General features: G+C 38.9%; 1 protein-coding gene across 1 annotated transcript in view; it reads left to right on the plus strand.

Moving 5' to 3' along the window:
- COL12A1 (collagen type XII alpha 1 chain) overlaps positions 1–1,111 on the plus strand; it is a 100,554-nt gene extending 99,443 nt beyond the window's left edge. Inside the window, exon 65 of the mRNA XM_059835443.1 lies at positions 440–1,111. Coding sequence (XP_059691426.1) covers positions 440–621 — 182 coding nt within the window. The 3' untranslated portion in view covers positions 622–1,111. The remainder of the gene's footprint in view (positions 1–439) is intronic.
- The last annotated feature ends 13,311 nt before the right edge of the window (positions 1,112–14,422 follow it).

Consider the following 14,422-nt stretch of genomic DNA (forward strand, 5'->3'; position numbering starts at 1 on the left):
TCTCAGAGAAAATTAGTGTATGCCAAACCCACCTGTTCATTTTACCTGCTCCATGTCTTCTATTAATATTGCAGTCTAAAATGAAGTCCAGTGTTTGGATTTATTGAAGTAGCTGTAAAATATTATTTTTATTTACTTTGGTTTTTTTTCTTTTACAATAATTGGTCCCTTGCATAATTTAAGACTCTTTCTGCAATGTTTTATATGTTATAAATACAAAACCTTTCAAAATGAATTTTAGTATTTTTATTATTTTACTGCCAAAAAGTATTCATGAACAAAACTGAAAAATACCCCCAGTGAACTATTAATTTATGTATTTATTATATGGAAATAAGATTGGACTAACATTATGTAGACAAACTAACTTTCACTGTATTTGTGGATTCAAAGACATGCGATAACTATTATGTTCAATCGGACAACTATTTTCAACCAGAACCATATGTGCCTGAAAGTGGACCCTATCAACCTGAAGGTGAACCCTTTATAGTACCTATGGAGTCAGAAAGGAGAGAGGACGAGTATGAGGACTATGGAGTTGAAATGCATTCACCAGAATACCCTGAGCACATGCGCTGGAAAAGATCACTGTCAAGAAAAGCAAAAACAAACCCATAAAAGATTTGTGCCTTGTTTTGGTTTTTTTGGTTGGTGGTTTTTGGTTTTGCTATACTTGCATCTGCAGATACACACAGGGAGAGTGCATAATTTCTTTTGCAATATAGCTTTCTGGTCTTTCCATATCAGACGCACCCCTGTTTTGTATCTTGCTTATGTGGGGATAGCAATTTGTGTACCTAGAGACTTCATATTGCTCTGGAAATGCTTGTAAAATACTTTTGCTTATAGTGGCTGCGTACAGGTTAATATGCCCATTCAGTTATGCCAGTGCTGCCTTTTAATTAAAATAATGTAAAATCAAACAAATAAAAAAAAGAAAACCAAAAAACCAAAACAAAAATAACTACAGAGCTGCTGCAAATTTTCTAAGGACTGTCTGCTCTAGCTCTACATTTTTTTTCTTTTTCAAATGCATGTTTGCAGTTCAGTCAGATCACAGGTCTGCATTATCTAGTTAAAAAAGAAAGAAACAAAGAATTCCCTCTCTTTCCAATATCATTGTCATTTTCTTCTATTCTTAGTTACACTTTGCAGAGCATATACTGCTCTTATGCATCTCCTTTAAACACCACAAACATTAAGTAGCTGAAATCATTGTATCAACTGGATACAGTTTAATAATGCCTGAAATCTTCTTGTTTATAGACACAGTAACATTTATGCCAAATTGCAGTCAATCCTGCAGAGATGGAATTGCATGTTTATATTGTATATTTAGTATGGAATTTTTTTTTCAGAATACAATGTTTCTTAGTTATCAAAAGCAGTTGGAAATTGTTTGCAAGACTATGGATATAGAATTGCTGCTTTTATATTTTAACTGCAAATTGTGAATTTCACTGCCTTATATTATTTATTTCTGAAATGAAAGAGGCATTTTTCAATAAAACTACTGAAAATTTGCACGTGTCTGTTCATTTTTTGAAAGGCACGGTGAGACTGGTGTGTGTATATTTTTTTAGTGTTATTTACTCAATCATTTGGAAATTCCAGGTATCAAAAATCAACTAGAATGGGAATAGTCTTAAGATAGGTATTTGGGCTGTGGTGTCTAGAGGTGGGTGGATGAAAGCAGGAGAGGCTTCCTCTGTCTGAGGTGTGAATAAGACTTTTAATGAACTCAGTCTGTGAGGCTTTTAGTGAAGAAAACAAAAGAGAGGCTCTGAGCTTCAGTTGTTGTCTCTTTTGGGGTTTCTGATGGATGGCTGTTGCAGAGAGAGAGACTCTTTCCACCTGAGGAACTACCTGGACTGCAGTGAATACCTACAGCCACACAAACTTTTAATTCCTCATGCGCTGTGAGCATTGTAGACATGGCAGCACCGAGTTCAGTATTAGCAAATAGCTGGCTTGAGGAAGTGGGTGTCTGGTGTTTGCTGAGCTACATCCTGCTGGGACCGTACATGAGCTGGCTAGTCTCTGCTCAGGAGGTCATCTGTGTCCGCACAAGATTTGATCACAGTCATGGCTGTGATGTAGCTTTGCCTAGAGAGGGTGACAAGGATGATTTGGAAAAGAACAACAAAACTGCAGTGGACCAGAAGAATCACTTGCTAACTGAGGAGAGAGTGGGCTAGTGGTGAGCCTTTCTATCCATGGTACCTTAACCAAGGTCTGTCTTAGAAGTAGAAACGGCTTTCACCATAGGCCCTGGAGCAAAGCCTTTTGACTTCATTGGGAAAGCTGGAACGTCATTTCTTAAGATCATGCAAGACCTCTGTCACAGAAGTGAAGTTAGACGTGCAGGCTGGCTTCCTGATCACTGAATTTTACTCCACACTGGAAGCTATATGACAAATTTTCGTGTCCACAAATGGAAATTATACAACTCCATAGACTGCCTGACTAGTTGTCAGTGAAATGAAATCCAAACAACTGGCATTTCAAAGAGTAATCCAGACTACAGCCGTATGCCTTTTAGACCATAAGAGAATAATTCTGGGCTGAACTGAGGAACTTTTAAAGGAGAATCAAAGACATTGATTCTTTATGTTTTCTTCTAATTGCAGAGAGTTAAGTGTGAAAACCATGTCCTGCAGCTTGTTGTGCAATAAAGAAATGCATATGCCTGGCAGAAAAAAAGATGCTGGTAGAAATTTGGAGAAGTGATTAAAATGTTTATCTGAATTGTATTTAAAAATAACGACATCTTGCATTGATCTGCCATCTGTCTTTTTCGGGCATTAAGTGTGTCCCTAGGACAAGCTTAACCAGATGCCCATATCTTCATAAAAAAGATTCCCTTCTGTCCTCCAAACAGAAAGTTTTACAGAGACAATACCATATGTAAAGTATATATTTTAAATTATTTTTCTATTTCTTCACAAAATATACCCAATGCCTGCCAACCATGCCTTGTATTCTTTGTCTTGTTTTATTAATATCAGTCTTAGTAGAGATGCTGCTCTTTGATTATCTGGTGGCCTGAGATATTTAAACATTCAATAAAACCTCAGCTTGTTGGTAGTCAGTACATTCCAATGACAACATTTTGCTCACAGATCTGCAGGGTGGATACGAGCTCTAGGATGTGTACTTCCTATGGGCACAGAATCACAAAGTATGAATCAAGACCATCTCTGAACATGAGATAAGTGCTGATAAACATTTGTATTTCATAAAAAAATCCCCACAATCCCCAAACCTGGTTAACGCTTCTTTCACCTGTGTGACAATGTTTGACAGAGTCAGACTTCTGACAGTGCATTTTGATTTAAAAAGGAATTTCACTTGCTCATCTAAAATATGGAGAAAATACTTGAAATGTTTGGACAGCGTATAAATGAATGTTTACTGATGGAGGCCAACAAGGAAGAACAACTCATTTCCAGGAATTCTCAGGAGAATGACTCTCGGGCGGTGGGGGGGTACTGATGACACTTCTGGGAAAGCTGTTGCAAAGCTAAGCCAAGCAAATCCTGGAGAAATACAGATGCAAAGCAAATACAAACAAGTCTGAGCTCCTGAATATCTCATCCACAACTGAGCAGTTTATGTAGTCTGGCGGTTTTAAACAACGAAATTGTTTAAAAGCACAATTTTAATTGTATATGTGTTTTCGTTCATTTTGGCAAAAACTGTGGATACGAACAAGCAGGTGGGAAAGGGTTGCTGATTGTATGAAATTAGGATGAGGCACTGCAGAGAGGGACTTAATGAAGACAGTCTTTCTGTGTCCTTCAAACATTTGGTCAGAGAGCAAGTTCTTTGCATTCCTGATAGTATGCATAGGAAAACTGCACAAATACCCAGACAGCGTTACTGTTTTGTGAAGGTTAAATATTATGGCAATGCATCACTGCTGAGATGTCTGTGCAATAACAGGCAAAAACGGAGTGAAGGACAGCATGTAAAGAGCCTTATTTGAAAGAGTGCCTCCCTTAATTTTCATTTCTGTTGTGGTTTTGGAATAGTCTTTTGAATGCCCTAGCATTGACTGCACAGACATGCTTATAAAAGAAGAAGATAAAGGGACAGTGACTGATTTTGCCAGACATGAAGAGTTTCAACCAACAGCATAAGCAGTTGATCTTTGTTCCCATGAAGACCCCTTTTGGTATTAAAAAAAAGGTATATTAGTGATAACTTGATCAATCTATATAGATCTTAAAGGCAATAATTCATAGTAGCAAGCTTCCAAAATAAATTCCACTGTGGAAAACACATTATAGGAGTCACGTAGTCCTTGAGGTTGTCCACTGCCCTTATGAAGTGAAATAATGTGTTGATATTTTTTGACTGCATCTTAGACCAAAGATACAAATGGGAAAACATTTTGGGAAGATGATGTACTGTGAAAACACTAATTATTTTCGTGTCAGCTTTTTAATATAAGAATGAATACCTTTTGTGTCATTTTACTTTAGATGCCCCATTGAACACACTGATATGAAGGTAGTTGCATTTCTCATCTACAATGTCAAAAGGATCAGATCAGCTTATAGCCATCAAGAAAACACAACTTCTTATAAAGGCTTTTCTTCCTTCAGTATTCTGCAGAAGACCTCAAACTTTTGCCTTGACCAGCTAGTTAAAAGATGCACAGCCATCACTTTCATGCTCTAGAAAAAGAGATGGGAATGAAAGAAAATTCTCTTGAAGGTTTCTCCACATGTGAACATTTCTTAGATGACGTTCAGTTAAAAAGAATAGACTCAGACAGGGATTTTAGTGCGATACACTATTGGCTTCTGAAAAGAAATGTTCAGTTGCATTTTTTTCCTGTTCTGTTTGTTTACTATGTTTCCATCTACTGTTTTTGTTCTTTTGTGTCATGCATAAGATCGTTGAGCTAATTGTGACAAACTGCACCTCAGAGAGTTATTCTGAAATGCAAAGTGAAATCCTGCCTCCTGTAAGATCAGCTACATTTTGTACTGAATTTAGCGAGGTTGAATTTATAGTCTTGCCTTCATTCAACAAATCTGTTCTGTAAGTTTGGAGAAGTAGAAAACCCTTAGCAATAAATTATTGGGGTTTTTTTGATAAGGAAACACAGCAAGACCACTTGGAGCTGTCACCCAGATGCTGCTCTCAGTTTCATTTCTGGGTCAGCTTTGTTGTTCTGAATGTCTTCATCGTTGAAATCCACTGTTTGTTTCTGAACTGTTCTTACAGAATAGTTTAGTGCTCAGTTTGGCTTCTACTGCCTTTCATTTTTATACGGACAGTCCAGGATGTCTTGAAGGTTTAGTTCATGACCACTGTGCCTTTTCTTTGTGCAACCCATATTTATTCCTCCCTGGAGTGATGCACGCTACTCACTGGATTTTCAAGAGTTGCTAAAGATTTGGGAACATGACATTTCTGGATGCTCACTTTGAGACACCCATTGATCTCTTAGTTTCAGAAGGCAATATACCTCTAATAACTTGATGTCTTTAACCGGCCTCGAGTTATCTTCTGAGTCACTAACAAGATTATTTGTATAATATTAAATATTGAATAAAACAATAAAAATAGGACAGAGAAGAAATAAAATACTCTCTATCTATCTCTCATTTTCATAGCATGTTATTCCTGCAAAGCTCTTGAGTTAAAAATACTGAAGGAGAAGGATTTTCTTCCTTCAGCTATAATGAAAGTAGAAAAGCTTCAGATGCTCAGGAAGTACCAGAAAGGAGAAAACAAAAGCTGTATCTTTTTCCATTAGAGAGCGCACCTATCCAGATACTTCTGCCATAAACTTCACCAGAATTATTGGTCTCTGAGCAAAATAAAGACATTTATAAGTTACCAGAACTCCAATATTGATAATGAAAAAAGTGTTCCTGTCTGTGATAAGCAGAAGTGTATAAAACTGATAAATACCTTGAGTAATACTGTTTTTTACAGCTGCCGAACTGAAGCAAACATGAGACCTTTATCAGTTATAATGGCCTGCTGTTTGTGTCTCATAGCAACAACCACTGGAAAATTGCAACACATTATTTCATGTTTGCAGCTCTGGCTTCTGTTCATGACAATGAACAGAACAATTTAATTAAAATTACTGTACATTGCACAGTAATGGTTTTCTCTTTATCAGTTATGCCGACATGTCATGCCTTGCACAGTTTTCCTTCCCTTCTTCCATGCCCCCTTTCCTTCCTGAAGCTTATGTGCTATTCCCCTCTGTTCAGCCCTCCTGCCTGTGCAGCTCCGGGGTCCCTGGGGACAAGAAGGACAGGGACATGTTGGAGCAAGTCCAGCTGAGGAACACCAAGGAACAGAGTTTTAGGGTTCCTTATTGTTGACAGTTGTATAAGTGTTGGCCTTTTCAAGTCTCCCTGTATCTTTTTTAACTGTTAGTCCTCTTCCTGCTTTTATACTACTGTTGTAATAGACTAACAAGCAGGAAGTCTTCTGGGTAGATTTTATTATTTTCTTTTTATATGTAGCTACAGGTGCCAATTACCAAGTAAGAAGGTTCAATACATGTTTTTAACCCAAATCTATTTCCTCTATATAATTACAAGAAATGAAACAAGTATTTTTTTGTGCACTGGAAGACAGTGAAAAAAAATACTCTTTTAACCACAATGGCTTTTAATTTTAACTTTAATTTACATTATGGGTAAATAACCAAAGATATAAAACCATAACCAAGGTTTGGAATAGAAAGAAAAACAATCTTAAAAATTATATAAATATGTCATGTTTATACACATCCACTTACAGATAAGGGAAGGTTTTTTCCTTCAAAGTCCAAGGTTTTTTTCTATAGTTCCTGAACTTTGGCTGATTTCAATGTATTTAGGATTTTTCCCTATAAAGCCGAAAAGGAATCCTGGCCCAGTATCCATCCTTAGATGTTTATCCTTAAGTTTTCAGTTGTAGAAACTCTGCTGATGTGAGAAATGTCAGCATAGCATCAAATAAAGGGTAATCCGCAGACTTGTTTTCTTTGGCAGTTCCTCAGAATACCATGAATACTCTCTGTTATTTGGCAATGCCCTTGTGTATAGTATATCTGACAGAAAACGCCTGTAGACTGTAAAATCCCAGCCAGCGCATCCTCCAAGGTAGTATCTTGAGGTTATATTTCTCAATCTCCCTAGCTGATCTCTTTTCAGTAGCAACAGAAATCAAAACAGCACCAAACATTTCATCTGTCTGTCTCATGTCCCAAAGACATGTCTAAAAGATGTGGTTTTTGCTCTACATCACTTGCTTCCCCAAAAATGAGCCAAGAAATTTGCTAGCAAAATGGGTGAAGCTTTCAGAAATTTGAAGAGAAAAGGTTTTAAATGTATAGTAAAGATTAAAAGATTTGCTTTAGACAGTGGCATAAAATTAAAGTGTTTCTATGGTTCAGAACATGGCTGGCCCAATCTAAGTTCCCACCCACAGGTCAAGACAACCAGGTAGAGTGACCAGCTGGCGCAAGAACTATGTCCTTCCACAGGGTGACAGGTTGCTCCCATTTCTTCCTGAGTCTGAGGTATTAGAGGTGATGTGCTGGTTTTAGCTGGGATACAGTTAACTTTCTTCATAATAGCTTGTATCCTGCGATGTTTTAGATTTGTGCTGAAAACAGTGTTGATAACACAGGGATGTTTTAGTTATTGCTGAGCAGTGCTTACACAGAGTCAAGGCCTTTTCTGCATCTCACACTTTCTGCATCTCACACCACCTCACCAGCGAGTAAACTGGGGGTGCACAAGGCACTGGGAGGGGACACAGCTGGGACAGCTGTCCCCAACTGACCAAAGGGATATCCCATACCATATGATGTCACGCTCAGTAACAAAGCCGGGGGAAGGTTGGCAGGGGGGCTGCTGCTCTGGAACCGGCTGGGCATCAGTGATTTGGTGGTGAGCAATTGTTTTCATTTGCATCACTTGTCTTTCATGGGGTTTATTTCTCTCTGTTCTTTTCCTTTTCATTATAATATTAATATTGTTGTTATTTGTTATTAATATTTCATTATTATTTTATTTTATTTCAGTTATTAAACTGTTTTTATGTCAACTCACGAGTTTTCTCACTTTTACCCTTCCAATTCTCTTCCTCCATCCTGCTGCCGGGGGAGTGAGCGAGTGGCTGTGTGGTGCTTAGTTGCCAGCTGGAGTTAAACCATGACAGGTGATGAAAAAGACATGAAGGGGAAAGCAGCACTAATGAGATTCCCAACAGTTTCCTCAATGCAATAGATTAATTAGCATGGGCCCAAACACTGAGCTATCATCAGTTCACTGAGTACATTATCAGTGAGCCAAGACAATAAGGAATTTCCAGAAAAAGAGACTTCCTAAAGGCCATATCCATCTTACCTGAACTTTGTCTTCATTTAATTCCTTTAAAACACAACCTCTTTCTCCAGCTGAAGTGGGAGAAAGTTCCTAACTTCTTCTTGCTCAGGTAGATGAAATCACAAAGAGGAGAAAGAGTTTGCAAGCTGTGACTCCCAGCACCCTGGTCCAACAAATTTCTAACCAGTCCCTCAGTGTGGGTTACTGGACTGGCATATAGCTGTGAACCTGAAAGGTTCAGAATAAGGAACTAAAACAAGGCTAAAATGTGAAGGAGCAAATGGGAAAATGCACAGGGAAACATCCAATTGCAGTCATCAGCTAGTGTAGTTTGGTGGCTGCATTTTTTCCTGCAGTAGGCTGGGAAGAAAGGCTAGCCTTCAAGGGTGGGAGAAAGCTTAGTCTTTACTGAGGAGGACAAGAGAAGGGAGAAATACGACTTGCTGTTCTTCCTTTGATAGAGAACGATGCAAGGAGCTCTTGCATAGTAGGTGTCCTCATTCAAACTCCATCTACTTGTAGTCATCCCAGAAATCAAGGTGATTTGCTCTTTTTCATAAGGACCATCATTGCTCTTGACCAAAAGAATGTTTTATAAGAGGCTGTTTTCTGACTGCTCCTTCTTTTGCCCCACATGCAGAGCACAAGTTTTGCTGCCTGTGCCGGTAAACTGATGGGAAGTTCACCCCATTAATTGGTATGCTAACAGACAAAAAACCTCAGTGGGACCTAACCCATTTTATTAAGCACTTCATCTTTTAGCCTATGAAGTAAAGTTTTAGGGGTTTAGTGACACTTTCTGGGTATCAGAATTTCCTATAAAGTCATGGGAAGGCACATGTTCCTTAGGAAGGCTCTAGAATTGCGTTCAGCTGGTGCAATACAAGAACCTAAACTTGGGGATCTGCATATGCAAGAGTGACCTCTTGGCTTAGAAGATCAGCATATTAGAGCAAGGAAACTTGTGTCATGTTGCCCAGCACGAGCAAAAGGGCAAGAGCTCTGTGTTGTCCAGCAAGACATGACTGCATAAGTAACCATCTTAACAGCTGGAGACAGGCCCTGCTGTGGTGGCACTGGGGCAGGGGCTGATGGCCCCAGGGTGGGCTGAAATGGCATCCTGGGACATGGACAGGGTGGGGAGGCCCCAGTGGATGTTCGGCAGGGACCGTCAGGCCTAGTACTGCCCTCAGGTCTCTGAAAATACTATTTTCTGCCCATACAGTATTTTACAATATTTAGTTTGGGAAATCCTTAAATGGTCATCATTGGGGCTACTCATTCACCAGGCTGGATGTTAAAATTTTACAAAACGTGTCCCTTACGAGGACTATGTGGGCTGTTCCTCCTAAGGCTGAAGGTATGCTGTGATAGACAATGGCTGTTGACACTGGAAGATGACTCTCAATGCAGCACAGTCTTGCTGAAGAGTTGAAAGAGAGTTACTGTTGTCACCAAATAAAGATGACAACGAGGCCTCTGCTGAAAACAGAGAAGTGGAATAAATTAAGAACCAAGATATTAGGCATATAATACTTGGACTAAAGTCACTGGAACAGATGTAAAATTTAAGAAAACCCACAGTTTTGCTCACAAATCCTCATGCTCATATTTAAGGCAATGCTATTCACTGTGATTCATTGAGATCTACTGGGGAAAAAGTGATGAAGATTATAGCTGATGATGTACAGGAATATAAAAACAGAAAGTAAGAGGCCTATGCTTTTAAACAAATGTACTCATCATCCCATTCTGGCAGAAGAAACACAGATACAATTTCTGCATATTCTAAAAATGAGGTAATTTGAAGCAAGAGGGGATTGATTTTTTTTCAAAAGGTAGTATGTTCAGAAATGTGAATAACGATTGCTATATCCTGCTTTATGCACCAGTATATAGAAATAATAGCTAGAAATGTACAATGAATAAGAGCTACAGCCAGTCATTTATAAATAGATATTTTAGGCAATTCTCTTTGGAATTTAGCTCTAGATGGAAAGACATTAAATGGAGTTATAGACAATAATCTTTCAGCCAAGCACTGGCTGTGTCAGAGGCAATATTACAGATTTCCTGAAATAAAGGTTTTCTTCAACAATCCTGCATGAGAGAATTCATTCAGTTGTGTGACTGACTTAGTTCATTTGTGATGTGTCTCAACTTCAGTCTAACTGCATTACTTAGACTTGCAACTTATAATTTTAAATTCCTGCCTTAAATTAAAAGATTCTCCTTTCCCATTTCTCAATCATTCTCTATCTCTTATTCAAAGCTGAATGGGTAATATTACAGCCATATATGGCTAGGTGTCACAAGAACAGCTTTTCCCATTTTCTGCATTGTAATATTGTGCATTTTTAATAGATCCATTCTGCATATAAGAGTAAATGAAGAGTTTGTGATGTCTCATGATGTCTCAAAGAATATTATCTATCCCTTCTTAGAAGTACTTCTAAGATGGCCTCATAAAAAGTGGTAGGGTTCAATATGAAGTTAGAGATGTTAGAGAGGAAGAAGTATCTGGATGGTTTCATTTCAGATCAATGTATAGATCTTACCCAGAAGTGCTCAGAAAAGGCAGACCTCCCTTATTACCTGTTAACAGTCTTTATCAGACTTTCTGCATGTATTGTAATGCTTCACAAATATATGTAAGTCAGAACATAGCGCATTGGTTTTATGGTAACTCACAACACCAAAAGTTTCATTAAAATATTTTTCAGTATGAAAGAATGCTCCTGGGATACTTAGATACTATACTACATGGTCAATTAAGAAAGTCCAGTCAGCTGTGCTTTCAGAACCCCAAAAGATCAAAATATCTTATATTTTCCATGTAGAAAGACTTTTTTTTTTTCCCCCTCATTTTTCATTCTGTGTGAACAGAATGAATAGAATGAGGTACAGCATGACAAAACGTGTTTTGTGATTCATAAGATGTATATTCACTGTCATGTCTTGGTGGGATACATATTTCATATATTTAATCTATTTTGCTTTTGCAGTTTTAAGAATGGCTCCAGCTGCAACATCTGGGAAGTTCTTACTGTAATACCAATAGTGTATGACATTTTGTTCCAGTTTAAAGTTCACCCAGCTTTATCTGCTCCACCTGATTTTATTCTTGCTAGTCTTTCCCCAGGATCACCTCCTACACAAAATGCTGCAAAATCTTACATATTTATAAAGCTGCATGAATAGATTCAGCTTTGGCAGTCAAAATTTACAACCAACATTTCTCACTTTCTTAGTATGTATTCTTTTGGCACATCACATTGGACTATGGTTATCCTGTAACATTAGTAGCATTGTGCATTGTACTGTGGGAAAAGCCACATCGCAGTGTGGTGGAAATTCCACTGGAGGAAGAACTAGTTCCTTCCAAACCAATTGGGTTTTGCCTTTAATAAACTCTTTGAAAATGGATCAGTATGGAATTTCATGAGTTATGGCCAGATTTTCAATAAGTCTCAGTAACCTGAGTTAAGCCTAGTTTTTTTTTCCAGAAAGTTCAACTTCTCTTTAGGCACTGAATCTAGTTACATTCTGGGTTCAGATGTGAACCAGCTTTTTAAAGGAGGTTGGTTAGCCACGCTGTCATGGTGCTGAGCCCTAGCTAGCAAGATCTGCTGAGAGGATGCACTTTTTGCTGAGGTTCAATGCCAAACTAGCGTATCTACATAGCTCCTGAGTAGGAGGTGGCTTGTAACAACCCATCTTTAAATGCAGGTAGGGTTTACATGTGCCTGCCTTAAAGCAACCATGCAGCCTTAATCTAAATGAAAAGGTCATGTTTTCAAGAATATCTAGTATGTAAGAATTCATTGTCTGCCTTCAGTGAACATTAATATAGAAGATAGTGTCAGAGAAAAATCAGAAAAAAAATGTTAGCAAGTGTCCTTGACACCCAAAGTGCATAAACTAAAGGCCAGATAGGAGAGTGGAATTGGTTCAGGGTGGTAGGTTAAGGGAGGCGGTGGGATGGCATTACCAGGAGTAGGGGGAAGATGAAGGGAAGAGAAGGAAGACCAGAGCTGCACCCAGGTACTCCTCAGCTGTAATGCACCCTGGGAATCCCTATGGTTCCCTATAAGATCAGCCAATGAAGGTCTGCAGTTTGCCATTCATAGATACAGTAAGCTTGTTCACTTTAGATCATGAACGCATACTACCAAGTGACCCAGTGCTTTCCATGAGGAAGCAGTAGGTGCCTACAGAAAGGTAGACAGTCAAGAGTAAAAGTATGAAATCTTTTGTTAAAAACTTTTCTTCCCTGGTTAGCCAACCAGGCCATTTAGGAAAAGACTGCATGGCGAGTGCTCCATGGCAGGGGTCCCATGCCTACATTATGGTTTGGGTTATGGGATCTCATTCCCTGCTGAACTTCACCATGCATGAGTTTGGGAAAATATAATCTTTGAGTGCATGAATTTGAATCTCTCAACTAAGTATGCTACTAATATTGTATAAAAGTAAAATGCAGAATAATTTTCTTGTGGGCTATTTTTAGGGTAGAAACTAGAAAATAATCCAAGAAGAAAAAAAGCAAAGAAAAGAATTTTCTCTCCGATATTAAAAATATCCATCCATCTCTCCTAATAGCGAGGACACACAGAAGGCACATCTGTTAAAAATATCTGCCACTGAACAGACGCATATGAGCTACGTTATATAAAATCCTAATTGTTTTAACAAATGATGAGAGAATGGGAAGAGTAAAAGTGAGAAAGCTCATGGTTGAGATAAGAACAGTTTAATAAATGAAATAAAAGAAAAAAGATAATAATAATTGTAATGAAAACAAAAATAACAACAACAAAAAAAGGATAAATAAAACCCAAGAAAGACAAGTGATTCAAATGAAAACAATTGCTCATCACCCTCCAACAGATGCCCAGACTGTCCCCAAGCAGTGATGTCCCAGCCAGCTTTCCCCCTAGTTTATATGCTGAGCATGACATCATATGGTATGGAATATCCCTTTGGTCAGTCGGGGTCAGCTGTCCTGGCTGTGTCCCCTCCCAACTTCTTGTGCACCCCCAGCCTACTCGCTGGTGGGGCAGTGTGAGAAGCAGAAAAGGCCTTGACTCTGTAAGCACTGCTCAGCAGTAACTAAAACATCCCTGTATTATCAACACTGCTTCCAGTACAAATTCAAAACACAGCCCCATACTAGCTACTGTGAAGAAAAATAACTAAAATTAATTAGCCAAAACCAGCACAAGCCTTTACTAGTTAGATTGGCCTTCAGGAATCCCAGGTCCCAGAAAGCAGAGGGAAAGTCTGGAGCAAAGAAGACAGTCCATTGGTGGAGGATGATTAGGTCAGGGAATACTTAAGCAAACTGTACGTACATAAGTCAATGAGCCTTGATGGGATCATGAGTGTTGTTCGAGCTGGCTGATGTCATTACGAGACCACTCGATTATCTTTGAATGATCATGGTGATTGGGAGAAGTGCCTGAGGGCTGGAGGAAAGCAACATCACTCCTATCTTCAGGAAGCACCAGAAGGAGGATGCAGGGAACTACAGGCCAGATAGCCTCACTTCTGTCCCTAGGAAAGTGATGGAACAACTAAACTTGGAAACCATTTCCAGGCAAATGAAAGACATGAAGGTGACTGGGAGTAGTCAGTGTGGATTCACAAAATAGATGTCATGCTTGACCAGCCTGACAACCTTCTATGATGAAACAACTGCCTTGGTAGATTAAGGGAGAGCAATGGATGTTGTCTACCTAGACTTCAGGAAGGCTTTTGACACTATGTCCCATAAGCTCCTCATAGAGAAGCTGGTGAAGTATGGGCTGGATGAGCAGACAGTGAGGTGGATTGAAAACTGGCTGAATGGCTGAATCCAAAGAATTGTCATCAGTGACACAAAATTGAGTTGGAGGCCAGTAACCAGTGGTGTACCCCAGGGGTCAATACTGGGTCAATCCTGTTCAACACCTTCATTCATGATCTTGATGATGGGGCAGAGTGTACTCTCTGCAAGTTTGCTGCTGACACAAAACTGGGAGGAGTGGCTGAAACACCAGAGGGTTGTACTGCCATCGAGAGGG

Source organism: Gavia stellata, chromosome 2 (genome assembly GCF_030936135.1).
Source record: "Gavia stellata isolate bGavSte3 chromosome 2, bGavSte3.hap2, whole genome shotgun sequence".
Lineage (NCBI taxonomy): Eukaryota > Metazoa > Chordata > Aves > Gaviiformes > Gaviidae > Gavia > Gavia stellata.